At 33.5% G+C, this 27,634-nt stretch overlaps 3 protein-coding genes and 1 long non-coding RNA gene across 4 annotated transcripts; 1 reads left to right on the top strand and 3 right to left on the bottom strand.

The window, feature by feature from the left end:
• Positions 1-3,363: 3,363 nt before the first annotated feature.
• On the bottom strand, positions 3,364-5,719 carry hoxa1a (homeobox A1a). The gene is made up of 2 exons (XM_039737270.1): positions 4,982-5,719; positions 3,364-4,553 (listed from the first exon to the last, which is right to left on the bottom strand). Exons 1-2 carry the CDS (start codon positions 5,601-5,603, stop codon positions 4,198-4,200), a joined length of 978 nt encoding a protein of 325 aa, XP_039593204.1. The 5' UTR covers positions 5,604-5,719; the 3' UTR covers positions 3,364-4,197.
• An 85-nt stretch (positions 5,720-5,804) lies between these two features.
• LOC120515903 lies at positions 5,805-8,956 on the top strand. Its single transcript, XR_005630728.1, has 2 exons — positions 5,805-6,027; positions 8,663-8,956. It is a non-coding gene; the product is annotated as an uncharacterized LOC120515903 (long non-coding RNA).
• Positions 8,957-9,465: 509 nt separating this feature from the next.
• On the bottom strand, positions 9,466-14,406 carry hoxa2b (homeobox A2b). Its single transcript, XM_039737665.1, has 2 exons — positions 10,702-14,406; positions 9,466-10,243 (listed from the first exon to the last, which is right to left on the bottom strand). Exons 1-2 carry the CDS (start codon positions 11,069-11,071, stop codon positions 9,510-9,512), a joined length of 1,104 nt encoding a protein of 367 aa, XP_039593599.1. The 5' UTR covers positions 11,072-14,406; the 3' UTR covers positions 9,466-9,509.
• Positions 14,407-14,665: 259 nt separating this feature from the next.
• Positions 14,666-21,205, bottom strand: hoxa3a (homeobox A3a). The gene is made up of 3 exons (XM_039737663.1): positions 21,096-21,205; positions 18,492-19,080; positions 14,666-16,047 (listed from the first exon to the last, which is right to left on the bottom strand). The coding sequence occupies exons 2-3, from the start codon at positions 18,961-18,963 to the stop codon at positions 15,272-15,274; spliced, it is 1,248 nt and encodes a 415-aa protein (XP_039593597.1). The 5' UTR covers positions 18,964-19,080; positions 21,096-21,205; the 3' UTR covers positions 14,666-15,271.
• Between the last annotated feature and the right edge of the window lie 6,429 nt (positions 21,206-27,634).

The raw sequence follows: 27,634 nt of genomic DNA, 5'->3' as shown, positions 1-27,634 counted from the left end.
CAAGGCTAGACGGGACGCCACTCTATGGGAGGCACAGACATTCTTAGACCCACAAATTCCTTCATTCCGGGCCTTTTTAGGGTTGTCAGTCTATATAATTCGCAGGTCTTTGGCATATTAGAGGACATTTTGAATGTAGCTTTAAAACTTTCTCTTTTTTATACTTATTTCCCATGTCTGTTTTCTGTTTCTCGGTCTAAATAAAACGTCTCCAGTTTTCTGTTTTTTTCTAGCGTAGAATCTCAGTTTTCACAACGGCTATTAACTTCATAAAAACCTTTAACTTTTCTCTTCAAATTTATACTGTATTTTTTAAAAGTTCAAATGCTTATCGAAACTCAGACACTTCATCGCGAATATAGAAGACGTTTATTTTGCCATAACATCATTTTCTTAATTACATTTAACGCTGAATAAAAAAGTTAAAGATATTGGAAGAATCGTGTAAGTATGAACTTATTTCTTAACACTGAACCAGACTAATACGTTTGATAAACATCATTTTTTAATAGTAATGGCTGCATGGTAATAGCTGCAATAGGGAGTTGTCCTTCACTTTGTAAAGGTCTTTATGTTCATATATTTGAATAATAACATTTATTAGATTGAAAAAATCATTCAGTTTATTCCAATTTAAGAATCACAGCAGCTGAAACTTAACCCGGCAGCACCTGGCGCAAAACCGGGTTCAAAGCAGGCCATGCGCTGATCCACCGGAGGGACCTCTCTCTTCTGCAAACTCCCACAAACGCGCGTGCCTCCATCAGAACCACATGGAGCTGTCAGTTGGACAGGCAAAACTGTACATTTCTCTGGAAAAAAATGCTGCCTGGAGAAAACATTATGCGTTCACCCCTTAGAACCTGACTGGCCTGGATGCTACTATCTTACTGGATTTCATGTTGCTACCTGTGATACATTTCTAAAGCGTGAAACCTTAATATTGCATTTGCTTTAAAATATTATAAAGCATTTTTCGAAAAACGCGATGCCTTTATATGATTATAAAATACTTCAGATTCCAAAAGCAAATGTTTCCTTCAGGCAAATATTAGATGAACTTCAGTTTTATTCACAGATGTCAAAGTTAGTCTTCGATTGTATATGTACTGCGCCCAACTAGTTGTTCATTTTATCGTGTACTAATAATTCGGTTTTCTATAAAGCTATATTCTTATTTCATCTCCTGTTAAATTTAATAATCGGAAAACTAATTTAAGTTCGAATTATACACGAAAAGTTTCTTGCATATGTCATTTACGGATAACTTTTAAATAAGGTATAATTTAATCTTCAAAGGACTTTCTTTCAGTGACTCTACGTTTAAAAAAAGTTAATCTATTGTACTTGAATTTAACATCCTTGTGCATTTTAGAATATAATAAATAAACGCACTGACGTTAAATAACTGTGGCTGAATGGGTTGCCTGTTACTTTATTTGATATACAGATAAGCTTACTCAACATTAAAAAGTTGTTGAGCGACTATCGATGTAAAAGAAGTTACTTGTTCAGTAAGTGGGCTTGATGAATATTTCACAAATCATAGTTTTATGACGACATATAACATCACGCATTCAACTAAGTATAAATTGAATGAAAATATTGCATTTGTACATAATCTCCATTAAAAATCTGAATTGTAAAATTGCCGCTACTTTTGAAAGCAATACAAAGTATTGTTTTGTGCATTTCTAACATTTTTAAAATACCTGTATTAAACGCTAATCGATCAATTTTAATTTAGGGACTGTAGCACATTTCATTAATACATTGCTATAAAGCCTTGTACAAAGCATATCTTTTCTTAACAAATTATTTAAAATACTAATATTTATCTACAATTCAGCAGTCACTGAGCTAACAGACTTTCTTTGTAAAAATGAACAATTCTATAGAACATGGTGCCGTTTGATACCTGAAAACTTCCAGGTCACTATTCTGTTCAACTAAGTGCGGTTTTCTAAATTTAAAATAAAGTTACTTTGCTACACGGTTGTTATAACACTCAGTGTCGGATCACACTGTAATAAGCAAGTATATAGAAAATAACCCTCAAAAGGTATTACACTGTATGTAATGCAGTCTACAATGCATTTTGAAAGTTTTCCGTATATGTTTTTGCATCTTTTTTTCTGAATGGTAACATCTTATCCAATTAATACATTAAATTATTAAATCATTTTAAAAACCTCTTTATAAACAGGTTAAACTGCCATTTGAGTTTGAACTCTCGATGAACCAGAGAAGGAGCACTGGATGAACGGGTACGCTGGCTTTACAGATCTTTTCAGCAGCTCTTTTCAGTGTAATGGCAGACAAATATTGATTAGCAGAAATCAGTAAATCAGTTTACCCTGGAGGGAAAAAAAAACCTTCCTTTTATCAACCAAAGCTACAGAGCGTGATTATTTTCTACTTTAGATATCAGATTTTCTACATACTCCAGAGATGTATTAAAGTGCTTAGGACATGTCGAGTTTATTTACTGTCGAAATGAACAAACTCAAATAAATCGGCAGAAATGCTAAATGATAAAAAAAGATAAATTACAGTGAAGCTGGAGTTTAATTGTGGATTTGACACTTATTTCATGCTGCTCTTACCCCGCCTTCTCCTTTTTCTTTCTTTCTTTCTTTCTTTCTTTCTTTCTTTCTTTCTTTCTTTCTTTCTTTTCTCATTTGGGATATACCAATACATACATTTAAATTTTGTTGACAGAAATTCAAGTTTTTCTTGAAATTGAGATGACTTGATGACAATGGATGACCCGTGAGCTGCAGTGTTTACATGAGTGTCACTGGTCAGTACTGAGGTAAAAAGGTCAGCCCCTGGAAAGGAATGCAAAGAAGGAATTTCTTTACTCTTTATTCTGTAGTGCATGTAAACAAAGGTTATTTTATGTAACACATTCAGATAAGGCTTGCTGCATCTTCAACACATTATACTGTACATTTGCTAATGAAATATGATGCACATGAATATGTATTTCTAGAAATCATGGGTAAATATGTATGTAACTGCATGCTGAATGTGCAATAATCAGTTATTTTGAAGAAATTATCACTCTTAACCATTTTATATATAGCCATTTAGCACAACATTTTTAGTAAAGGAAAAGTATTTCTAACAATGATGAGACCTAAACTCCTGAATAATGTACCTCACAGTAATTCTATCTCTTGAATGGCAGATAGTTTGTGTGTGTTAATAACCTGTTAATGAGAATTAGGTAACTAAATATAATAATACATATAATAATAATAAATATAATAATAATAAAATAAACAATATGTAAATGTTAAAATATGGAATAAAATATAACCCTCTTTTTTGTTATAGAGAAAATTTTAATTACACACTTCGAAAGACCCGTAAACATTCTTCTCGATTTAGCTACATTAAAGCATATATTTTTTAAAGTGATTGCACACACATATAACTTAAGAGGTATTAACTGATAAAACTCAGTGTCAAGTAAAAGCAAAGCATTTTGCACCATGCAAACTACTTCAGGATTAATCAGTACATTCTTTTGGCCATAATTTGGTTTCCAAAGATGAACTTTCAAGCTCAAACTTACGACCTATAACAAAGCAACAAGTTCGAAGCCTTAAGGTGAAGACGTCTTCTCTAAAACACTCACACGGTCATTACATGTCATTAACTCCACTTAAGTTTAGAGCAGATTATCACATACATTTTAAAAAAAACCTTTCTGAACATTTAATTCTTAAGTCTTCTTATGAGGTATACGATTTGATATGCATTTGTCTGAAGCAGTTTCATGAATACTATATAAAAGTATTCAATGTCTTTTGTCCCTTAAATGTCACAAGTTTCACTAAAGTGAAATTCTTTTAAAAAAATCGAGGACAAAATATCATTTTCAATGAACACTTCACTAAACATAAGTTACATTAAAAGAAATTATTTCATGCCTGATACATTGTACCGGCTCATATAGTGCATTTTTAAGTTGCCATGAAGACATGTTTCGTGTTGTCTTTGTATAGTTATGTCCAGCATAAAAGTTTTCATCACATCCAGAAAAGTGTAATATTGAGCCACACATTCCACCAAGCACGTTAAATAATAGGAAAACAATGGTGCAACGTAATTAGAAGCTAAAAGACGACTTGGGCGTATTGTCACCAAGGAGTGAGTGGCAATGCTCGTTTAGACTTGCAAGACCCTCTAAACAGATTTTACAGGTGTTTCTCCAGTGGATAGTGCAGGTGAAGGCGTTGATGGGGTCGAAATTGACTTTTCTGAAATGTCCTCTGCTTTTTCGTCATTTTCTGTGGTAGATGAAAAGGACACTTGTAGCAAACCTTCCTTTTCTCGTTTCTTCTGCTTCATTCTTCGATTCTGAAACCAAATTTTTACCTGGGTCTCGTTGAGTTGCAAAGCAGCAGCTATTTCTACTCGTCTAGCTCTTGTCAAATATTTGTTGAAGTGGAACTCCTTTTCTAATTCTGTTAGTTGCTTAGTGCTAAAATTTGTCCTTACTGTGTTGGGTTGACCAGCAAAACCATATTCACCAACTTTTCCTAAAGGAAAAAATAAAAAGAAATAGTGACAGTTTCTCCTTTTCGGATATTGTGAGTTTTAACAAAATGACTAAATGTGTCACATACATAGAGCAGACCACAGCTGATCAGAACCCCGCCCCCAAGCTTAAGAATTACGTTAAAGAAAAAAAAACACATTCGGTATGTATTTTAATAATGTTTACCAATAACACATATAAATTGGTTCGACATAAAATATTTCCTGAATTTTGGTACTAGAATTATTAGTTCAACGTTATTATGTGTGTTTATTTTTTCACGAAAAAGAAACTGTATATCTGTTAAAGTGATACAAATTCCTAAGAAGCATGAATTACTGTTTTAAATGTCAACTAAACATTATATATGCAACATATTTGAAAACTGAACAGGTTACACTAATCAGTATATTTAACCGTGGAACTTACCTGTTTTGGGTGGATTTCTCTTAACTTTCATCCAGTCAAAAGTCTGGGTAGGGGTTGGGGCCTCGGATAATGGAGAGCAGCAGGACTCCTGACGAGTAACTTGCATGGGCGATATACTGTTATTAAAGCCAGCGAATGCCAAATTTTGTTGCTCCGGTATATAGGCGGAGTGTGAATACTGAACAGCACCCAGTGCTGTTCCACTGTAATTTTGAGGATGCTGAACTATTGGTGAAAGGTTTCCAGAGTAACACTGGTTGTACACTGCATTGGATTCCACTTCCTGATTAAGTGTATAATGATTGTAACTTGAGCAGAAGCTCTGGGTGCCATAACTTGTGGCACAATTTGGATGAGTGGCATAGGTGATACCAAGACCATTTTGATGTTGGTAAGATCCAGACTGGTGATGATGATGATGATGATGGTGATGATGGTGATGATGCGGAGGATGGCCACCCTGGGTACCCCTGTTAACTATAAACCGGTCTTCACTACCGCAGTTATTAGCCGTGACAGCGCAGGACTGAAAAGTTGTAATTCCATGATCTGCGTGATAAGCCCGAGTGGAACAAGTCCCATTTTCTCCACTGATGACAGAGTAATCTAGAAAGGAGCTCATTCTCTCATTGTCTCTTTGTCACGCTGACTTGACCAGGTATAATGAGTTCTAACCTGGATTGTAGTGCCAACTTCCCTATTTCCTCCATAGCAGCTGTAGAGATATGAATGTACAGGGGACGTCACGTGATAAATTCTACCCAATCATGACCCGACTCCTTTACGGCTGCTCCTGGCGGTGATGGATCACCGTTTTACAGGCATTTAAATTCCACGCTCTGTTGTATCAAGGTGACGCACATCAGCCTATTTAATGTACGGGCACTGCAAACAATAGGCAAAACAGTTTGCTGCAGACATCTCTTAGGTTGCGTATATCCACGAGCTATTCTACTTAAGACATTAACGTGACTGCTCCTTTGCGGATAATGTAAAAGTATACGTCCAGCCTGTGAGACGAAAACGTCTGGTCGACAGCGTTTTAGGTAAGAAAAGTCGTTTATACGGGTTTATAAGTACTTTATAATAACATAAACACTGTATATAATATTACTGCTTGTTCCTGTTTAAAATTAAATTATATGCTAATTGCCAGCGTCTATCGATTTAACAATAAACTGACATTTAACTATTTTTTGACACATACAAATATCTTGCATGTTTAAGATCAAAATAACAGAGGCACTTGCAAATTTTATTAGATTTAGCCAATGCTAAGTAAACTGTACATAGAAATTCTTTCAGAGCATTGCAGTGTACGTGTGTGTAACCGTATTATATGGATGTATGCATGCATGTACTGTATGCATGTATGTAATCGCAAAAGTAATTATGAAATTCCTTAGCCTTTAGTGTGTTAAGCTACATCTGTACAGCCAACATTAATTTTAGTAGGCGGATCCTTACTAATAAGACCATTAGAACGCTTAGGAAACTCGTGACGTTTTTCTTCTGAAGCTTCGTGAAGTGATGGAAATGTCTGGGAGACATTTACTAGCATTATTTCTTTCAGGCAACTTCCAACTGCGCATATGCGTCTAATTTGATTTGTATACTAAGTAAAGGCAGCTCTGGCACTAAGATACAATTGAAATCACTTCCAACACATATTTGATGTCTATCAGCTTCATATACGTAAAGCTGCATTGCATTAGTGGTTTTAAATCAAACAACCACTTTCTTTCTTTCTTTATTTCTTTCTTTCTTTCTTTTTTTCTTTCTTTCTTAGTGCTGGTTAAATCCGCTGTTAGATGAGTTAAGATTATGTCGCCGTATATGACTCTCTGGGCGGGGGGTGCACTGTACAGTGATTCTTTGTCATTGGTTCGAGTTCCTCATGCAGCACAAGGCCTGATGGGTAAGCATTGTTGATTAAAATGGCGCACTCGCGCAGATTTCAGGGGAAAAAAATAAACGTTTCGTCATTGGTAACCCAAGGCTTTGTTTCGAACTCAGAAAACTCATAATTGTACAATCCACAATATCTCTATATATTAAAGCGACCATTGTAATACATTTTTCTTAACACCTCAATTATAATTAAAATGTATTATTAAATTAGCGATATAAATTTGGTTTTATTAAAGTGTATAAAATTGTGCCTTGTTTTGGTATTATTTCAAATATGTACTGGAAATGATAACAATCGAGGCATTATTTCCTTTCGCCCTTTTTATCATCGATGGTGTATTTCAAAGCATCATAATATTCTGAAAGTCACGCGCATACACTTCTGACGAAGAGGTGCTAATAGCGACAGGTTATTGAGAAAGTGTCATGCGTTCAGGGTTTCTAATTACCTCTAATTTAATATGTGCTGTTTAACATAAACGTACTAATAAACAAATTAATTTATGCTTACATCAATAAATACTTGTTCGCTTTGTTTATAATGATGTCTAAGGCCACATCTTTTTGGGCTGCATTAAAACAAAGGATAAGTAACAGTTCAGAAATACGTTCAGTATCTTCCGTGGAAATAAACAACATCAGTAAATAAGAAATCCTACCACTAATACTTATAATAATATATATTTAAAATGCTGTTGCTGATAATAAAAATGCACACGCATAAAAAGCATAACTCAAAGAGTAGTTGATATTTTGTGAGGCAGAAATAAGTAACTATTAAATATATAATCGTGCACTTTTAAACTTACGACCTAATTTGCTTCCAAACATTTGAGGCTTATTGTTTTAAAAATAACAGAGCAGGATTTCAAAAACGTTGAATGGGAAGGAATGTTGTGGTGGCGGCTTTCTTGTCGGTGCTCGAGTTCTTTGTACTTAGATCAACCACTCTCGGGCTACCCCGTTGTTTTAAATAGCAATAAAGATGAATTACTGCCGAACTGCAAAAAAGTTAGCACTTTTGGTTGGGAATCCCCAGTCCGCAGAAAATGCGTAACTGGGTTTTATTTGTGCATGCGCTCATGCAATTGATCTCTTTGATGACATTCTCATTCATAAAAAGAGTTTGATTTATGAGTTTGGGAAGAATTTCTTCTTAGCTTTCCAGCTACTGCTTAATCCATTCTACTACGTTTTCTTACAGATGAATACAAACAGCGCGCCGGCGGTTTGGAAAACACCAGTATACATTCGTAAACATTTTTAGCGTTTAAACTAAATTTCAAGTAAAACATATCTGTGTGTCAGTGAATTAATTATTCTGTATACTCTAATTTTCTTACTTTTCATTTATTGTTGCGGTAATTAATGTAAAATGCTAAACTGATAACATATTTAGAACGCGATTTGCATTATATTAACAAATCGCTTGGGAAATTGCCGTTCGATTTATCTTACGAACCATTAAGCATAATAATTTTATTGTTTTACATATTAATTCACAGTCAATCAAAACTGATTAAATTATTCAGAAAAATGTTGACCACTTTTTAAATCTCGAAAACTGTAACTTATACTTTAATTTGTTTTCTCTAACAAAACCCAAAAATAATAATTTGTTGTTATATTTTCGTATTTTTCTGGAAGGTTTTAAAGCAAATTCTATTTTTAATCTAAAGATTATTTTTTTTCTGTTAATGCGAAGGTGTAATGGCAAAAGTGGAAAAGTTACACATATATTTAACTTTTTGTCTTTTTGTTTATCTGCAGGCATCTGAATACTGGATGTTGATTACCACGATGGTATTGGATCGCAGACATCGCAGTCTTTACATTAATATCGCTTTAAATTTGTATATACTTATGTTAAAAATAATTGGTATACACAGCCAGAACAGACAGTCATATGCAGCTGTTGGTACTTTTAATTCATTTGTATTGGATAGCACGTTGTATTACTTTTTTAAATGTGATGTATAATTAGTGTTTAATGTCATACTTTTCACCCATAATGCTAATTTATATTGTTTTATCTGTGAATGCAATAAAGTTTTATGAAATCATCTTTCTTTGTTATGTAATATATCCAGAAACCGGTTCATTGAATACAACAGAAAGGAGAACATAATCTAGATAGAGAGTTCAGAACAGCTACCAGTAGCGATAGAATTTATTCTAAGAAAATATTCATTACAACGTACCCCAAAATTGATACTGATACAAAAATAAAAAGACAGTAAAGAATACTTTCTATTTCATATTTTACAGTTCCAATATATTGCTTTGGGCGATACCCTAGAAAGTTGTTAACTCGTTTTTAATCAAAATAAAGTTTACAATAAAATTTATTATACTGTGAATCTTAAGGAGATTTGTATGTTTAGCAAACAAATTGTACTGACCATGTCAAAGAAAAAAACGACAGACCAAGTCAAAGTAAGGAAGTAAGGATTAGATGTTTTCTTTTTTTCTCTTTTTTCTTAGTCAGTTTTTCTTGGTATATATATATATATATATATATATATATATATATATATATATATATATATATATATATATATATACATACACACACACACACACACACACACACATACACACACACACATACACTCTTTCAATAGTTCAGATGTTGCAAATCGATCGTTGTGAGTGAATCTGTGAAAAAGTCAAAACTGTCTGTAGAAATATCTACAGCGCTATCAAGAGAGTCTGGCAAACTTGGAGAAACTGCTTCAGAAAGATTTAGACAAGAGTCTGTAGAGAATACGCTAAAATCCTGGAGAGAAGAAACATCCAAGGCCTCGGGACTGGCATTGTTCAGGCCAGCTGCGCAGTTCTGGGCCATTGTTGACAGGCAGTTCTGAACAGTGGGTGATGGGTGCTGAAAATGTTTTACATTTTTCTCATTGCTAGTTAAAGGCGACACAGTAAAACTTTGGGGCTCTCCATTGTGCGTATTCTGCGCCTGTTGAGGAGTTAGAGAGTTTTGTTGAAATGTGTAACCTTCTTTTTCTAAAAGAGCCCCCGACACATTGTTAATTGTTTGCTCGAAAAGCGTCTTTTCCTCTTCGCTGTTTACGCCGTCCTCTAAGTTCTTAAATTTGCCCTCCGTGTTGTGATTTTCTTTGCACTGTGTTTGTCTTTTGTGCTTCATCCTCCGATTTTGAAACCATACTTTAACTTGTCTCTCGGTTAAATCTAACAAAGCAGCAATTTCCACACGCCTGGGTCTGCACAGATACTTGTTGAAATGAAATTCCTTCTCCAGCTCTAAAAGCTGAGTGTTAGTATATGCTGTTCGAAGTCTTCTGGATCCCCCACTTGTGTTGTCCTGGATTTCCGGAGAATCTAAAAGTAACAAATAAACAAATTAGCATGCTAAAAATTCAAGAGTTGTTAAAAAAAGGAATTAATAAAAGCAAAAGACAACAATAATTACTGCAACAAAATGGCCGCCTACATGCGGCAATACTACCTTTTTCCTAATAAAAAGGTTATTGCGAGTTTAATTGGTAACACATACTCAAAAGGTGCAAGCGCACATTTACTTAGACATAATTGTAAACTATGTTTAAAAAGCTTTAATGAATGCGCCAGATGTTTAGTTGTAGAAGAGCAATCTATCACTCTTCATTACTGTCAAAAATCACATCTCTGGCACTGGAATCAAAGTAAGGTCATTTCTTAAACCAAGCAAATTATTTACATTAGCTAAGTTACTGAAACTTTTCATTACTTTTAGATAAAAGAGATCATCGGATCTTAACTTGCCCAAAGAATATTACATTTGTATCCATTAGGCTTACCTTTCGGTGGAAAGCAAAGTTGTCCAGTCGCGGTTGCTGTTGCAGTAGATGTAGCGGTCGGCAGGTGATTTTTCTTGGACGCTTTTTTCTCTTTCATCCATGGATACTCCGGAGGAAGAGAGGCAGCCGGTAACGGACTGTTGCCATTGGGGCTCTGTTTTGGCCGGTTGTGGCGAGGATGGCTGCCTGGATTTAGGCTAGGAATAGTCTGCTCAAAGGGAGGAGGAATGAGTGTCGAGTGTGAAAGCGTCGAGTTCTTGATTGATGAACTTTGAAATGTATCACCGACAGGGGGAAAGGATGTCAGGCACTCAGCGAGCGAAGGCTGACTATTGATAAAACCAGACTCGCGCTCAAATTCGTAATTCATTTCCTTCTCCTCAGAGCTTTTTTGGAAACTTCGCTCTTATTTATGTTTTGTGGCCCGAACCAGGAAAAAAAAAATCATAAAAATCGCTGCTAGGGTTTTTTTTTCTATTTCACTGATTACAGCCGTATGGGGACCGCGCTACTATTAAACTATTGAATTCATGGAGACAAGGTTGAAATTGGACCGAATTGGTTGTCACATGATTACTTCTGCCCAATGACAATTTGGGCTTTAATCAAAAGAAGGCACTGTCTGCGTGATTGATCCAAAAACTCGCTGTGGAACGCCTCGTTTTGGGATAGCTCTGTTTTTGTTTACGCGTGTTGATATATTTTTTATCACCATGTATACAGTTAAATATAAATATGTATATTTATTTTATATCAACCCTATTTTATTCTTTTCCCTTTATTTCCTTATTTTCTTCGTTCAAAACTGCCTGCGTATGTCAAATACTCTACTTCCAAATCACAAATCATTCCAGTACCTAAATCTGACGCCTGGAGTCATTAACAAAGTAATCCATTAATCTTCAAAGTTTTGACACAAGGAACTCTAGATATCAACTACTTAAGGATTTACACACAAGGAGAACCTTTAAGCTAGTGGTGTGTTTTCATGGAACTTTTCATTGCCATTATTTAATAATGGTGTAATCACTTTGTTGGCTTAGTGAAAAACTGTATATTAGTATTATTTTGTAATATATTATATTCTTTCATTTAGCACTGTATTGCACTGTAAGTTACTATACCACTCAAAAAATCGCCACTATGTACGTACCGGCACTACGCAGTTCAGTACAGTATAAGTTGTAAGCTGCAGACAAACATTGCCGTTTATTTCTGAAGATTTTTTTAATTCTTCACGTTTACTAATTTATGTATATTATATAACATTTCTAATAAATAACTCAATGCTCATAATAATATTATTTTGATTAATCAAAAATACGTATTTGAACGGCAGCAAACACTGTTATTTAATATCGGCAAAATAAATGTATGGAAATATTTATAACTGAGGGCAAACGCAATCACACACGCACACACACACGTGTGTGTTTGTGTGGCTTAAATTATATAGGACTGTTTTCATGCTTTTTACCACAATGTTTTAAAAAGGGACATAAAATGAATGCATTTATACATTGCTAATAGGCACAATTTTGCGCTGAATGTTATTTTGGATAAAGTGTACGTGATTAGATTGTGGGAAATGTAACCAATTGAATATACATAATCCTTTTTAAAACATTTCTGTGAAATATTTTGATTATATTTATAAAAATGTAATTAAAATGGTTTTGCCCTTATTCAATATATTGTCTATAGTGATTTTAAAAACATTTTTATCTGCAGATAACTATTGTTTTTAAATTTCATAATAAAATAATTCACTTTAAATTTTGTAAAGGTAATTGTCTTTTTTCTTATGTTACAAACAAAGCAGCAAGGAAGCATGTGTGCTATCAATCTTGTTTGCCAAACGGTCTGACAGCTTCTAGCCTTAAGAACACATTTACAGCTTCTTGCTCTCCCTTAGATCTAATGCTCCCACGAAGACAGGAAGCAAACTGAGGCGTTTGTGAAATTAACAATATTTGCGTCTTTTACTTTATAGCTCTTAAAATAGGACTGTTTCACGCGTCCCGGTGTGTACAGTAAGTGCGCTATCTATCTATCTATCTATCTATCTATCTATCTATCTATCTATCTATCTATCTATCTATCTATCTATCTATCTATTCAGTGGGTAAGAATGTGGGCAGTATGCGTAGGCTGTCATTTAAATGAGTGAAAAATAGACAAACGCTTTTTAAAATTAAACCGAGCTCTGAGAAGAAAATGTGGGCGGTTGTAGGTATTCTCTGAGATACCTTTCAGTCCTACACATTTTTAAGCGAATAAAAGGCTACGCTTGCACTTTAGTTTAAATGTATAACCAAACCAGTTGTTATCAGAAAATAAGCTTATACTGTCTGTTGAGTTTTTATTAAAACGAATATAGCTGAGGCACAAAATATATCTTGCTGCATCAATTGCATTGATTGTTCTCTGCCAACCATATGTCACTTAGAGAGACTGCTCGAGATATCTCCTGAAAGCGTATCATTGTTATCATCTTTAAACTGTTTTATTTTAAACATAAAAAATGTAAGCTTTTACCAGATCAAGTTTTCTGTTGGGCTGAATTAAAATAATAAGGATTCGTGTTTTGCTCTCGAGAAATTCAAGGTAGGCCGAATTTTTTAAATTATTAGCAAAATGTCTTTATCAAACGCAGTATGAAAATACATGCATATTAACAACACTTTCCTGGTTAAAATTTGCTTTTTTTTGCATAAAATATGTATTAAAAATATTATATTATATGTTCTACATTATTTTTTAACCCTGAACCTATTCCAGAGCTTTTGCGTCGTAATAATTTTTATTACAGTGTGTTTTCATTTAAACTAGTTCTTGAAACTGATATCATTAAAATATAATAGGTATTGTGCGTTTGTTTAAACTGTTATTGTAATATGATGTTACACAAAACAACATAATGAATAAAGTATTATTTGAAGTGTACTTAGCTAGGCACACTTTCAAAGAACGTGTGATTTATGCGATTGATTTGTGAGTAAAAAAACATTAAGAAGAAAATTATAACTCGCATAGTCCATTTTATTTGCGAATTTTTAACTCATTGTATAATTCTGATTAACAAAAAAAAAAAAAAAAAAAATTGGCTTTTAAAAAAATTATTTTTCCCCATCCGGCCCGCTCATGGATCAAATTTGTTTGAAAAATATTTTAATCGATTGCAAATTTTACTAATGCCGTTTCGTCATGTGCGTTAAAGCATCTAAATGGCAAAACTTCATTTTAAAGTCAATGTCTTTACAAATATATGTATGTGACCTTGATTTTTAATTGACTTTACTTTATTTTTAAGGGCAGCCTTTGAAGGTGGAAGATACAGCCGAATGCGGTGGAATCATTTTTCCTGTGGGTGTGTGCGTGTGTGTGTATGTGTATATGTGTGTTATGTTTTGCTTCAATTGTGGTTTTGTATTTATTATTTAGTTATTTGCGTCCTTTTGTCTAGTTCAAAATGATGTTTTAATATTGCAACGAATCATTACTTGCCTGTTTTCGAATATTTTACTGAAAGCAAATATCGATGTTTCATTGTAATATTTGACTTTAACTTTGCCTTTTTTGATTATATGTCTTATTTTAGCCAAAATGTTCCATTTCAATACAAGGGCAACATTATTTATAAAATACTTGCAGTTACTGCCTTCTTTCTGAATACAGGTTAACGTTTTGTATTTCCATTTAGATACAGACCGCGATAGTGATTGCTGGTAGGTGTGTACTGTATATACTGAACCATAGTGTAGCTACAGAATGGAGCTCGTGAAAAGTAAAAAATATGCATGTTATTCATATATAGATATATATTTATTTCTGAAAACCGGAGCAGCATGGAATGCATAACAATAAACAATTATAAAAATGTTTAAAATGTTCCAACATTGTCCAAGTATAAATTATTTATCAATGTAACTTCTTTGATCTTATTGCATTATTTTTGTTCAACACTAATAAAACATTTTCAGCATTTCTGTGTGAAGTTGTGTTGTCCAAGTCTGACCCATTTTGACTTTCCAAAAATCATTCGTACCATTTGACTTAATAAATATGAGCAGGAAGGGATAAATAATACGTTAGACATTTAGCATAGTCTGTTTTGCAAGAAAAAAATAAATAAAATTAGATGTCCATCATTTTAACATTGAAGTGATTTTTATGACCCTTCGTAAAAGCCTCTGACTTACGTAGTCAAAACAACCCCTTTTTTCTGAAGCTTCATAACAACCACCACCATTCTCTCAATACAAAAAAAAAAAAATCTAATGAGAATTGGGTTCACATTGAGTTATTTAGAAAATATCCTCTGATACCCTGTTTCAATAAAAAACAATAGAAGATAAAATACAAAGCCGAGGTTCTCTTCGAGACAGAGACAATTCTCAGGCTGAAGTTTATGAAAATTAGAGCACTAAAACGCTATCAAGAAATTCAAGCAGATATGGCTACAGTATCTCACAAACTATAAATGCGAATTGACTACGAAGAGAAAAAGGCAAAATGCAACCATAGCAGCTGGAGGTAATAAAATGAAGAAGAGTGCATCTCCAGCCCGTTACAAATGCGTCAACTTAGGTGCTTCCTGAATTCTTCCCTGAGACGGATGATGAGCACTAAGGTCTGTATATGTAGGGTGTGGTTCGCAAGGTCCATGCTGATGGTTACTGGCCATGCTGCCTGCGCCATTGTAGTCCATGTTGGCAGAAGATGGGTGAGGGAGGTGCGTTAAACCAAAAATGGAAGGGCCCGAATTGGCAATTGAATCTACGTAACTGCCATAAACTGGACTAGTCTGTAAATGAGCAGTCCCGTAATTACCATTGCCTTGCAGTGAATGGGTCTCATACTCCGGCGTCACGGATCCTGTTCCACTGTATCTCTTTTGGGAAGGTGGACAGTTAAGAGAGCCGCTTAAAGGAGCAGGATATGACGTACTCATTCCGTATGAATTTTGATGAGGTTTGTTGTAAGACGTTGGAGACTGGGGCTCGTAAGAAACACTGTTTACTAATGAGTGCATAGAGTTAAGGTATCCTCCTGCAGTGCCAGGAGCCACAGGACTTCTTGGAGACTGACCTCCAGGCGAAGACATCATTCCTTTTCCTTTTTGATCCTTTTTATATTTCATTCTGCGGTTCTGAAACCAGATTTTGATCTGTCTTTCTGTGAGGTTTAGAAGGTTTGCCATTTCTACTCTCCTTGGACGGCAAAGGTAACGGTTAAAGTGAAACTCCTTTTCAAGTTCCACCAGCTGTGCGCTTGTGTAAGCAGTCCGGGCTCTTTTAGAGGCAGCAGATCCAGTGGGACTCTTTTCGTCGGCACAACTTTCAGCTGCATAACAGAAAGATACAAACACTAAATAAATCAGAAAATTAAAACATGTTACAACAGTGTGCTTGTTTATCTCCTTCTTTCAGCTACAACTAATAATTTATAATAGCTGATTCTCAAACTTAGTCCTAGGAACCCTATGCTACTGCAGGTTTTGTTCCAACCAGCTTCACAACCAGTATGTCATTTTTTCCTAAAATTAATCTCAAATAATTAGCTTGTCTATCCTTTTCTCTTACTCTGAATTTCTTTGCATTTAGAAGACATTTAGGAATTTTGGGTTTTTATTGCTTTAAATGTTCAACTCTCTATTGATGTTTTCATATTATTTGTCTTTGTTATGTGATCTTCTTTAATTGTATCCAAATTACTACAATTAATGGACAGTGAAGATATAAAGGCAAACGACACTGTATGCTGAAAGGTTACAACTCTGCCATTGTCAGGCCTTCCAACATCATTATTAATAAATAAATAAATAAATAAATAACCTGAATGATTTGAACAGTAAAATTTAAATTCATAGCAGTGGTGAAATTCTTAAACACGAGGTTACAAAATTCTACATTACACTAAATTATCCACATGTTACATATATAAATGTTTAGTACAGTCTACATTTTATAAATGTTAATTCTTTTATTACTACATTGACCCAAAACAAATGGGAAAATAACAGCTAGCTTAACTAGTCTAAGAGCCCAATTAAAAGCAGAAATTGTTCGCAGGCTGAGTTTGAGAACCACTGATACATAATATAACTTTTACTTTGGTTTCCTTGTTTCAAATAACATTTTTCCAAATAACAATTGGCTCAACTATATACAGTTCTCTTTTATGCTTACATTTTTTAATGAAATATATTCTAATGTTTTTCATCAGTAAAAAATGGAAAAAAGCAGTTATCTAGTCCACTACACATTGCTGGATACATATTTTAAAATACTTTCATATATCATTTTTCTACATATCATTATAATAAAAAAGGGTAACAAAACACGCTTTTACTGTAAACATATCATAAGTACTGAATGTCAGTGCTGCTTCATGACAGATGAAGGAGCCAGGGTTCTAATACTGGTGTCCTCCATGTTTCTGTGGTGTGTGCATGTTCTTGGTATGTTTTAATCCATCTACTCATGGTTCTTGTCACCTACCAAAACCATGTATGAAAGGCTGACTGAAGACTTTAAATTGTACTTATTTGTGAATATTTCAAAAAGTGTCATCTGAAATCAGCTGCTGTCTTAATCAACATTGGTTTCTACCATCCCCTAAAACAGCCACAAAGGGTTCTAGCTCTCTGGCATCATTTATGGAATAAATGGGTCCTGAAAACGGATCCATGAATGACATTACTGAGAAGTATGAAATATTATCACTAGAATGGCATATTCATATGTGAAATGATAAAACGTAGTTTAATGTACTGTACATTGTTTTAAAGTGTTGAGACAGGCCAGACATAAATATTATTTAATGTCAGACCATTACTATATATATTGTATGTGGGTTTTAGCCAAAAACTATCCCTGTACAGGGGGTAGTCCTTATCACATTCTTATAAACACCCATATTCAAAGATTTTATGTTAATTTTCAGTAATCAGTCAAATTGACCAATAATGCTTTGGGATGTATAGAAGAAAAAGTGCAGTATTACAGTAAGAGAAATATTCATAGTGACCTGGAACAATCTAATACACCTCAACAGTAACTTAACTAGAATTTAAACCCTTTCTCCTTCTCTTAGAGCTGTGAGTCTGTACACAGACATACCCACATATATATGTAAACTTTATGACAAGTCCACAGGAGCCTGGCACAAACCATGCCTGAATAAGTTACCAGCACTTTGCAGGGCAGACTCCAACACACCTTCATGCTCACTCACACTTGGCAGCATCAACTCATCAGTTATCCTAGAGTAACATGTACTTCATTGTAATATGGGAAAAAACACTAAAGGCACAGAAAAAATGCATGTTCAAACAGGGAGAATATTTAAGCCTTACATTTAATATTAATAAAATAAAATTGCTCATAAATGTAATATTTAATATGGCTGGGTTTAATATCAATCATACTATTTATTTATTTATTTATTTATTTATTTATTTATGATTGATTGATTGATTGATTGATTTCCCACTTTCAAAACATGGTTGTGGAACTTAAGAACCTATCAATAACCACATCAAACTAAAGCTAGGAACCAAGTGCCATTATATTAAAGGGCTGGCTAACAACATGTCATGCATTTTCAAATTGTCATTAGTTCACAGAAACATTGCACTTTTTCTTTTGTCATTCACCATAAAAATTAATGTAATCAACTGAAAAATAGATAGATAGATAGATAGATAGATAGATAGATAGATAGATAGATAGATAGATAGATAGATAGATAGATAGATAGATAGATAGATAGATTAATCAGAGTACCTGAGCTGGGGCCACCATTTTTCGGTTTGGAATTTTGCCTTGACTCTTTCATCCACGGATAGATCTGTTTGGTTGTTGCAGGGCTGGGTGATGAATGTGGTGGGTTACTGTTTGTACAGGAATGATTTGAGCTGCTGCTGGTGTTTTCAGGAGGTGATATAGAGGGTGATGGTGGGGCAACTGTACCTCGTGACAAAGGTTGTGCCTGTGTCTGATTATCAGGTACAATTGTAGGCTGCTTTTGTTGAGTGGTATTGGTTTGCAAGCAACTTTCTGTAATTTCATTGGATTTGTGAAGAGGTGCATTGACAGCAGATGACTGGAGAGAGCAGGCAGGTCGATGGTAGTCACTTTCCACGTGGGATGATGGGGGATATTGCTGCTGATTAACATTGTAACTGAAACCTTTTGCACTGTGATATGGGTAGCCACCATAAATTGCAGAACTGTCGTAGTAGGTCGCCTTTTGCATTTCGTTGTTTCCCAATATTTATTTCATAAACTGACAGGGTCTTGACACCCTTATGGAATAACATTGGCACCCCTCTGTCACGTGACTCCTCTCCACCAATGGCTACCTGGAACAGACCTAGGGTTAAAACAACCAGACTGTTATAAGGCAACAGACAGATCCATCTTACTTTTGAATAGGCAACTGACATGAGAAGCAGTAAAGAGCGATGTGCACCTTAATACAGAATTACTTAGATGTAATCTATGTCTACTTTATAATGAAATAAAATTATTAAAAAAAAATCTAATCTTTTTAATTTAAGCACATCAGTATATTTTTGAATAAAAAAAACAAAATCTTACAGAAATGTCAATATTTTGGATACTCGTTAAAACAAGTGTGTATGTGTGAGATATTTTAAACCCATAATCATCAACAAATAATGAGCAATAAAAGAACCTACCAGAAAGTATGTGAACTATCTAAGATGTCTGAATACTTCATAGAGAAAAACTCTTTCAAGACAATGGTTGGATGGGTGCATAGATGGCTGGATGGATAGATAGATGAATTGATGGATGGAAGAACATATTTTAACACATCCTTTTATATGTTATAGATTTAGTGGCATACTAATTACACAACCTTTAATGTCCAAAATTTCAAAGTAAGCTAATTGTCTGAAATACTGGTATTGAAAGAAATGAAAGTAAATGTTATTTTAATGTGGAGTAAAATTAAATTATACATAATGCAAACATATCAGACTAACAAATTAAACTTAGAATATATATGTTTAAAATAGATACATCGTAAACCTCCTGTCATGCAGAAAGAAAGAAAGAAAGAAAGAAAGAAAGAAAGAAAAACAGTCTTCATCTCCATGACCACAGTTTGAACTTTTCTTCCAACCTTTAGCAATAATGGTATCTGTCTTTAAAATTGCTCAGATTTGATGTATAGGGGTCATCGGCCCCAGGAAAGCAAAGGGGAAACTCTTCCATTTGGCGAATGGGCCTAGTTGTCCTTAATGTTTACTGAGCAAGCAAATCAGACAAATTTCATTTAAATACAAAATAATGAAACATTAATTTGGCAATATCAACCAAAAAATAGCTATTGATTAGACAAAGAATTATATTTCTGAAATATCCACTATAACTTCCTTTTTTTTCACATTTCAGTTGTATATTAATATAGGTGAGGAGAAACATTCCAAAATTGCACTGAAGGTTATCAATAGAATGCATTTATTTATGAATAATATATTTATTTAAACATTATAAATACAGTTTGCAATATTCTAAAGTTAAAATTCTAAAAAGCAAATAAAACTAAACTGGTTTAATTTAATTTAAATTGAATGAATTAGTAAATCTGTAAAATTTATAAAACGCTTACGTTTATGTACTTTAAAGTACCGAGCGTTTTTCAGATGCATAGATAGATAGATAGATAGATAGATAGATAGATAGATAGATAGATAGATAGATAGATAGATAGATAGATAGATAGATTTCTTGCAGTATAATTTAAGTTAGATTTCGAAGAATAATATTAATGGAAAATATTAGCTAAAACTGAAGGTGAAATATTTTACAAAAAACAAGTGCAAGACGACGATGGTTAATTTTTTTCTAGAGATAATGCAGAAAAATAAGGATCATTACACTTTAATACAATACGAACACAGGTTTGTTACTAAACGAAATTAAAATAGAAATAATATATCATAAATCCACGATATTAATTGCCAAGGAAGTCCCTTGAGTCGTTAGTAGTAACGTAAATCAAATGCTTACATTTTATATTTTTCTAACTCAAGTTACGGTGCGCTCTATTTATATTAATACATTTTTCGGCTTTATTAAAAATGCTAAAATGAAGATATTTAAAATCTCTTCATGTCATTTTAATGAAACTAAACTTTCACACGTCTCTCTTTTTTTTTGTTTTTGTTTTGTTTTTTTGAAAAACCGAATAAAACTTCAACCGAGCGACGAGAAAAGCCTTCGGGTATCATTCTGTGTTTGAAAGAAGCCTCTAGCTTGTGAACTCTTCTTGAACCGAGATTTAAGTCATATGGTCATAAATCACTGGGACATAAACTCCGCCATTTACAACTGATAGCCTATTTCTGGCCTGCTTACCTTAGCCTCTGACGACAAATGCAGAACACGACATAATATTTTCTCATTCAGCAGCAAAATCGATAAATCAGGAGTTCCGAAAAACTTTACCGAAGGGCAGCAACAGATAGTGCGTTCGCTAGCTGAAGTCATCGACAACAGAGGAAGACAAGATGGTAGTAGATCTGGAAAAGGAGTCGAAATAATATCTCCTTCGCTTTGGACCGGCAGCCACGAGTTTATGGTGGTGCGCCCTGGTCAGAGAGATAAGAGCTATCAGCCCTCAGGTCCGCACTTATCTAATGGCAAACAAATGGGTATGTATCGTATGAATATTAAACATACAGCTTCTGTTTAAAAGACAGTCTCACTCAAGAAGTCTTGTACAGGCACTGTGTGAACTCCCCCGAAACAGCGTCACTGTAGACAAGAAAAATTATGCTAATGAACCTCTACTTTGGACACGAGGTTCATTCGGTGAGGTCGCACTTTTTCAAAGAGGCAAGAAAGAAATACAGATATATTTAGTTAATAGTAAACTCCAACCATATTAATACGATATTGAACACTTCCTTTTGATTAAAAACATTGATATTATTTCTAACTGTACATTCATACGTTTAAGCGAAAGTATTGTTTGCATAATCAAAAAATGCAGTCAGCAAGGTAGTACACATTTAACCAGAAAAGCCTTTGTTTACTCAATGTGATATCATTATTATTTTTATCATTATTTTTAAAGTACTTGCAGATAATTATTTCGGTAATGGTAAGACACGTGAAATCCAGTACTATATGAAATGAGCGTTCAAAATACACATAAGCAAAACTGATATCGGGCTACATATTCTCATGTGGCATTTGTGTCTGCGGGAACTTAATTGAGTTCTTTGATGTTTATTGTAACCAGGAAAACAAAACCAAGTTCTCCCCTTTTGGTAACTTGCAAGAAAGAGGGAACACCGGACAGCGTAGGTGGGAAGATGGGAGTAAAAAATGTATTAGTACGCGTTTTACTTTGAGGATGAATGTGACTGAAAAAGAAAACATCCAGACTCCTTCGCTCTTTAAAAACTGCTGATTCGGTTGTACCCATTGTTTAATATTATAAAGCTTTGAACCGCAGCACTATTTTAACAGCATCCCTATCTTGCAACTTTGGGTAGATCGACAGTGGATTATAACAAAGAGGATCAGAAAATCCATATTAAAATGAAAAAACAAATCCCCGAAATCATCCTTTCTGACTTTCATCGTGCAATATTAACTATATGTCCCGATTTTAAAGAAATAATTAATTGACAAATCACATTATTAGAATGTAAAAACTAAAGTTAAAGATACTAAAGAAATTAGTACAACGGTAATACTTATCAGTGAGATATTTTGTAGTAAAGGAGCCAATTTCTTCATAATAGTGGGCTTATTTGAGAAACACGGCGATATATATATGTAAGTACCAGGAAACTTTGACGTTCGTCGCTTTATAACTGAAATGAATGTTTAAAAATATATGTTGCAACGATCTGTAGTGTACTTGCAAGTCACTAATACAAATATTATTTTATAGCATAATTCGTTTCATTTTGAGAAAAACAAGTAGTAATAATAATAACAGTTTTTCTAAAATTGGCTAGTAACTGAATAATGCAGATATCTGTTAAATTTTAAATGGGTGTAATAGAATATATTTTATTACTTTATTTGATTACCTTATGCAAAATAAAAGGGAGACTCCATTGTTTGAATATAACTAGTATGTAAAAAGATCATTAAAAAATCATTTGTTAAAAATATGAGTAATCCTAGCACATTGTGTACAGTTCATTAAAACTAATTACACTTTAATATCCAAAAATATGTCTGTTTCGATCAATATATGCAAGTTGATGATTAAATAAGCAAATCTGATTTGATCTTACACTTAAACTAGTGCCCTTTATCAAGTAGTCATAAGCTATTTAAAACATAACTGTTAGCACTAATAATAATAATAAAAATAATAATGAGTATTATAGTAACAAGTCTTACTAGAGCGCATGACATATTTAGAAATGAAAGCCGATCCAAAGCATTCGTTGCAAGCCGCGACGGCTGTCCCCTGCACTTACAAGAACATAAATCAAATCTCAGCATTATGACCCTTTCAAAGCTGGACTCACTCTGGGATGCAATTTTATATCATTTTCGTTCCAGACACAGTAAGGATTTTTTTCCGATAAAACTTCTCTCATTATTCTGGATGGAGAGAATTGCTGTGTTTACGAGAAACCTGGTCAAAGCCATTGTCCAGAACGAATGACTAAACAATATACTATGAACTTCTAAAATATTTCTAGGAATTTTCAACAAAACATTTCAATGTATGTATTTCTAGATAGACAGATAGATATTGATGCTAATGTTATTCTGACAATTTCCGACTTTGGTTCTTATACTTCATACCTAAAATGTCAAAATAATAAGGAACTGAAAACATGCCATCCGTCCTGTAATAAACGAAAACGAAGGCAATGAATATGTCTTAAAACAGCTGTCGAATGTATAATTATCTTGAAAAAAAGTGCATATTATTAACAAAATTTGAACTCGCATTTGTGTTGTTTTGTTTTTATATAAGAATGCAATGTTATTTTGAGTTCAATGGATTATATATGTAATTAAGTTCGTTTAATATTTTACCTGATTTATGCTTTTTCAAAATCACTTATAAAACATGCATGAAATTGTAGTTAACTTAATTTTGCAAACTGAAAACACCACACAACCATTATGCACTACAATTTGTTTGTATGACCAATAACTAACATCAAAAGCGAAAAATCAAAGGAAGTACCTCAAAATATTAAATCCATTTTCTTTTAAATCATACTCTAATTCAGTCTCCGGTTTGACTAAAATATCCATCCGTTAGTCCAGGAGAAAAAAAATAAAATTAGATTAAAATAAATAAGTAAATTCATCCAGAAACGATCCCGCTTTGATTAAAGTATATGAAATCCTGACTCATAAAGAACAGCCTTTGTCGCTCTGGTGTCCGCTCCAAATGCCACAATAATGCGTTGTATTATGCGCTCACGTGGTCATACGTCAACTTAAATCCTTTTATTTGAATTTGTGAATCATTAAAGGAACTATTCATATCAGCTTAATGTTTTACGTCTTTCAAAGTGTTGGAACAAAAGCCTTTAGCCTTTTTAATGCAAAACCTATATAAGAAATCCCACCAGTCTTTCTTTTAATACAGCCACATCCGAGAAATTTGAAGGTTTGGAGGTAAGCTGGATGTTCTATACCTTCATACGCAATATACGCATGCATCTCATAGTTAATAGTTTGTTTATTTGGCATTAAATCTGGGTTTTATTCTGTGCATATTTGTAACACAGTCTTAAACGTAACATATTTTCCGACGAGAGATCATTCTTGCAAGGAAACCCCTAACGGTAGGTTCATTACTATACTGCACTATACTTGCCTCTTCAAACCGCTATTGAATTAAGGCGTGCTCTAGACTCAAACAGTACCAAACCACTCAAATAAAATAAAACGTCTTTAATTACCTGCCAAAACGCAAAACAGAGTCCTCAATGGCTATCCTTTATGTCGGTGTAAGTCTGTGAAGAATGTGCTTGTCTGAAATGTAGTAAATCAGGGATTTTTTTTATGTCTTTGGGGACCCTCCAGCTCAACCTGCTCTTACGCATTTCCTATAGGCTCGCGGCTTGCAATTATGGGTTTCTAATGATAGAGGGTCTTTTTCATTATATTCCAGGCACCCACACCTGAATCTAGTAATTGAAAATTACAGTAGTTTATATGGAAACACATTGTTAATCTGGCCATTACTGTACTGCATTGTATTGTACAAAGCTTGGAAACTTTTTATTGATTAAATGTATAACATTAAATAATGTGAATCTGGCGCTTGGGCATGTGTATATAGGTGTGAGAGAAACTGAAAAGGAGAGTGTGTGTGTGAGAGAGAGAGAGAGAGAGAGAGAGAGAGAGAGAGAAAGAGAGAGAGACAGAGAGACAGAGAGAGAGACGTGGAAGAACAAAAAATGCTTGAAGTGTGGTGTAGGGAATATGACTATATTCCTATTGCAGGCCCAAGTGTGGGAAATACAGCCATATTTCTGTAACAGGCCCATTTGTTATAAAATTATGGTGAAAAGCAAATTCTTCTTTACAAAAAGTTTTTTTGTCTTATTATATATTGTTTCACCTTTGTTACTTTTACATGACAATGGAATTGCTTAGTATGAGAAAGTATATATATATATATATTATTTGTTAAACTTTGTAAAACTTTTGTTCATGAGGCGAATTCTGTTCTCTTTTCCTTTTCTGGAAGGGCGCATAGTAATTTGCATTATGATGCAGGGCAAACTTCATCATAGATAGATAGATAGATAGATAGATAGATAGATAGATAGATAGATAGATAGATAGATAGATAGATAGATAGATAGATAGATAGATAGATAATTTCAGATTAATCGACTAAAAGAAGACTTACAGAAAAAGCAACTAGAAGATGGATGTTTGCTGAAAGCAAGGAAAGCATATAGACTTAATTCAGATTTGGAAATTTTTTTAGAAGAGTAGAAATTAAGTTAAATATTTACTAAAATAATGCCATGAATTGTGTTACTATTACATATTGGGAAATAGCAGTCTTTTTAACAGATCTTCACTACCTTACATAGTTCATATATTCTATAATAATGTTACATTTTTAACAGAAGTAATGATGGTATTGAACTTCTTTTTCCAAATTGATTACCAAAATTTAAAATTGCAACACTGCTATCTAGTGTAATTTCTACAAAAGCTTCTTTTGTTTTTCAAGTAAGATCTGAGCTATAAGCCATTCCTTAACTTGGAAGAGTAGGTAGGTTAAATGCATATTATTATTATTATTATTATTATTATTATTATTACTCTTAAAAATTATGCTTAATGGCACTTTACTGGGTTGTGTGGTTCCTCTTAGAACCACTACTTAAACAAAGAGTTGTTTAATTTTGGGAAGGATTCTTTGGACATAATATTAGGTCTTTAGGCTTTAGAAATGTTCATAACGTGGATAAAAGAGAAATATTTAATGTATACTATAGGCTAGTAACAGATTAAGTAAAGGTAAACTTGGCCAGCATTGCTTTATACAACAATCCCTTTCAAATCATAAACTCATTGGGATTTTGCAGCTCTCTTATCATCTGGAGCCTGATATAAATAAATAAAAGTTCCCTTTGGAACCTTCACATTGATAGTTCTTTTTTGGGAACCCTGTACAATCACTGTGAAGGACCACTATGGCACCTTTATTTTTTTTCCATCTATCTATCTATCTATCTATCTATCTATCTATCTATCTATCTATCTATCTATCTATCTATCTATCTGAGTATGTAATCAAAGGTGGTTTTATTTTATATTTTGTTTAACATCCAGTAAATAGAATAAGGTAATGTTAGGTTAGATTTAGTAATTCTGATGATGATATAAGAAATATTTATGTTATGGAAACCCCAGTACTTTTATTATTACTTAATGCTTTTTAGGAAACTGTAATTCAAAGCATGGCAGCAATAGCGCTTATTAAAGTTTTTTTTTTCTTTTCTTTTCAGAACTTGAGACCAAAACCCACTGGATTCAAAGTAGTGTAATTCCAGGAAACGGAATACAAAGGAATATATTCTTTATATTGTGAAAAGTATTACTGGACTATACATGAAAACTGTAAACTGTACTTACTGACTTATTTAAACTTTCTCAAGAGCCAATTTCTGAAAAGGTTGTTGCTTCACACTAATTAAAAGAAGCAAAAACAGCTGTACATGTTAGTAAGTTGTCATATGACAACAAAATGTGAAAAAGATATATTAGGCACAATACACATTTTGAAAATAATCAGTTAGACATTTAAAGCTAACTTCTACCTTACTGCCAAAGTTTACTATAACATAGTCACTTCTAATGCAATCAAAAATGTCACAGACGTCTGACATGACTCAAATTAGGCCAGTAACACTTTATATCCTGTGATCTATCTACACTATATAGCTAGCCAGACTCTATGTGTTCTTGCTGGAAAATTTTACTGAGCTACAGTACTGTTTCTGAAGGCATACCCAAGACATTCAAATATATTTTCTGAAACATAATAAAGTCAAGATTTTTTATTACTGTTGGCTGATTTGTCATTTTTATAATTGACATTGAAATCTATGGGTAACACTTATATGTATTTTTATTTCTTTAGGTATGGAAGAAAGTAAATGAAAACATCAATAAAATTTTGATAATATAGTCAGTGGTGCATTAAACTGTGTTATATACCTGATAATCAACTTTTTATATCATATATACTAAATAGTAATTGCCTTTGAATCTTTAATAAGCACACAAACTCAATATCTATCTATCTATCTATCTATCTATCTATCTATCTATCTATCTATCTATCTATCTATCTATCTATCATGGTTTGTGTAAAAAAGGATTTGTATCAAAACATTGCTAAACGTAAGTTACTTTTTCTTAAATTATCT

The sequence above is a fragment of the Polypterus senegalus genome, chromosome 15 (assembly GCF_016835505.1).
Source record: "Polypterus senegalus isolate Bchr_013 chromosome 15, ASM1683550v1, whole genome shotgun sequence".
NCBI classification, from domain to species: Eukaryota; Metazoa; Chordata; class Cladistia; order Polypteriformes; family Polypteridae; genus Polypterus; species Polypterus senegalus.
This window is presented reverse-complemented; position numbering and strand designations above follow the sequence as displayed.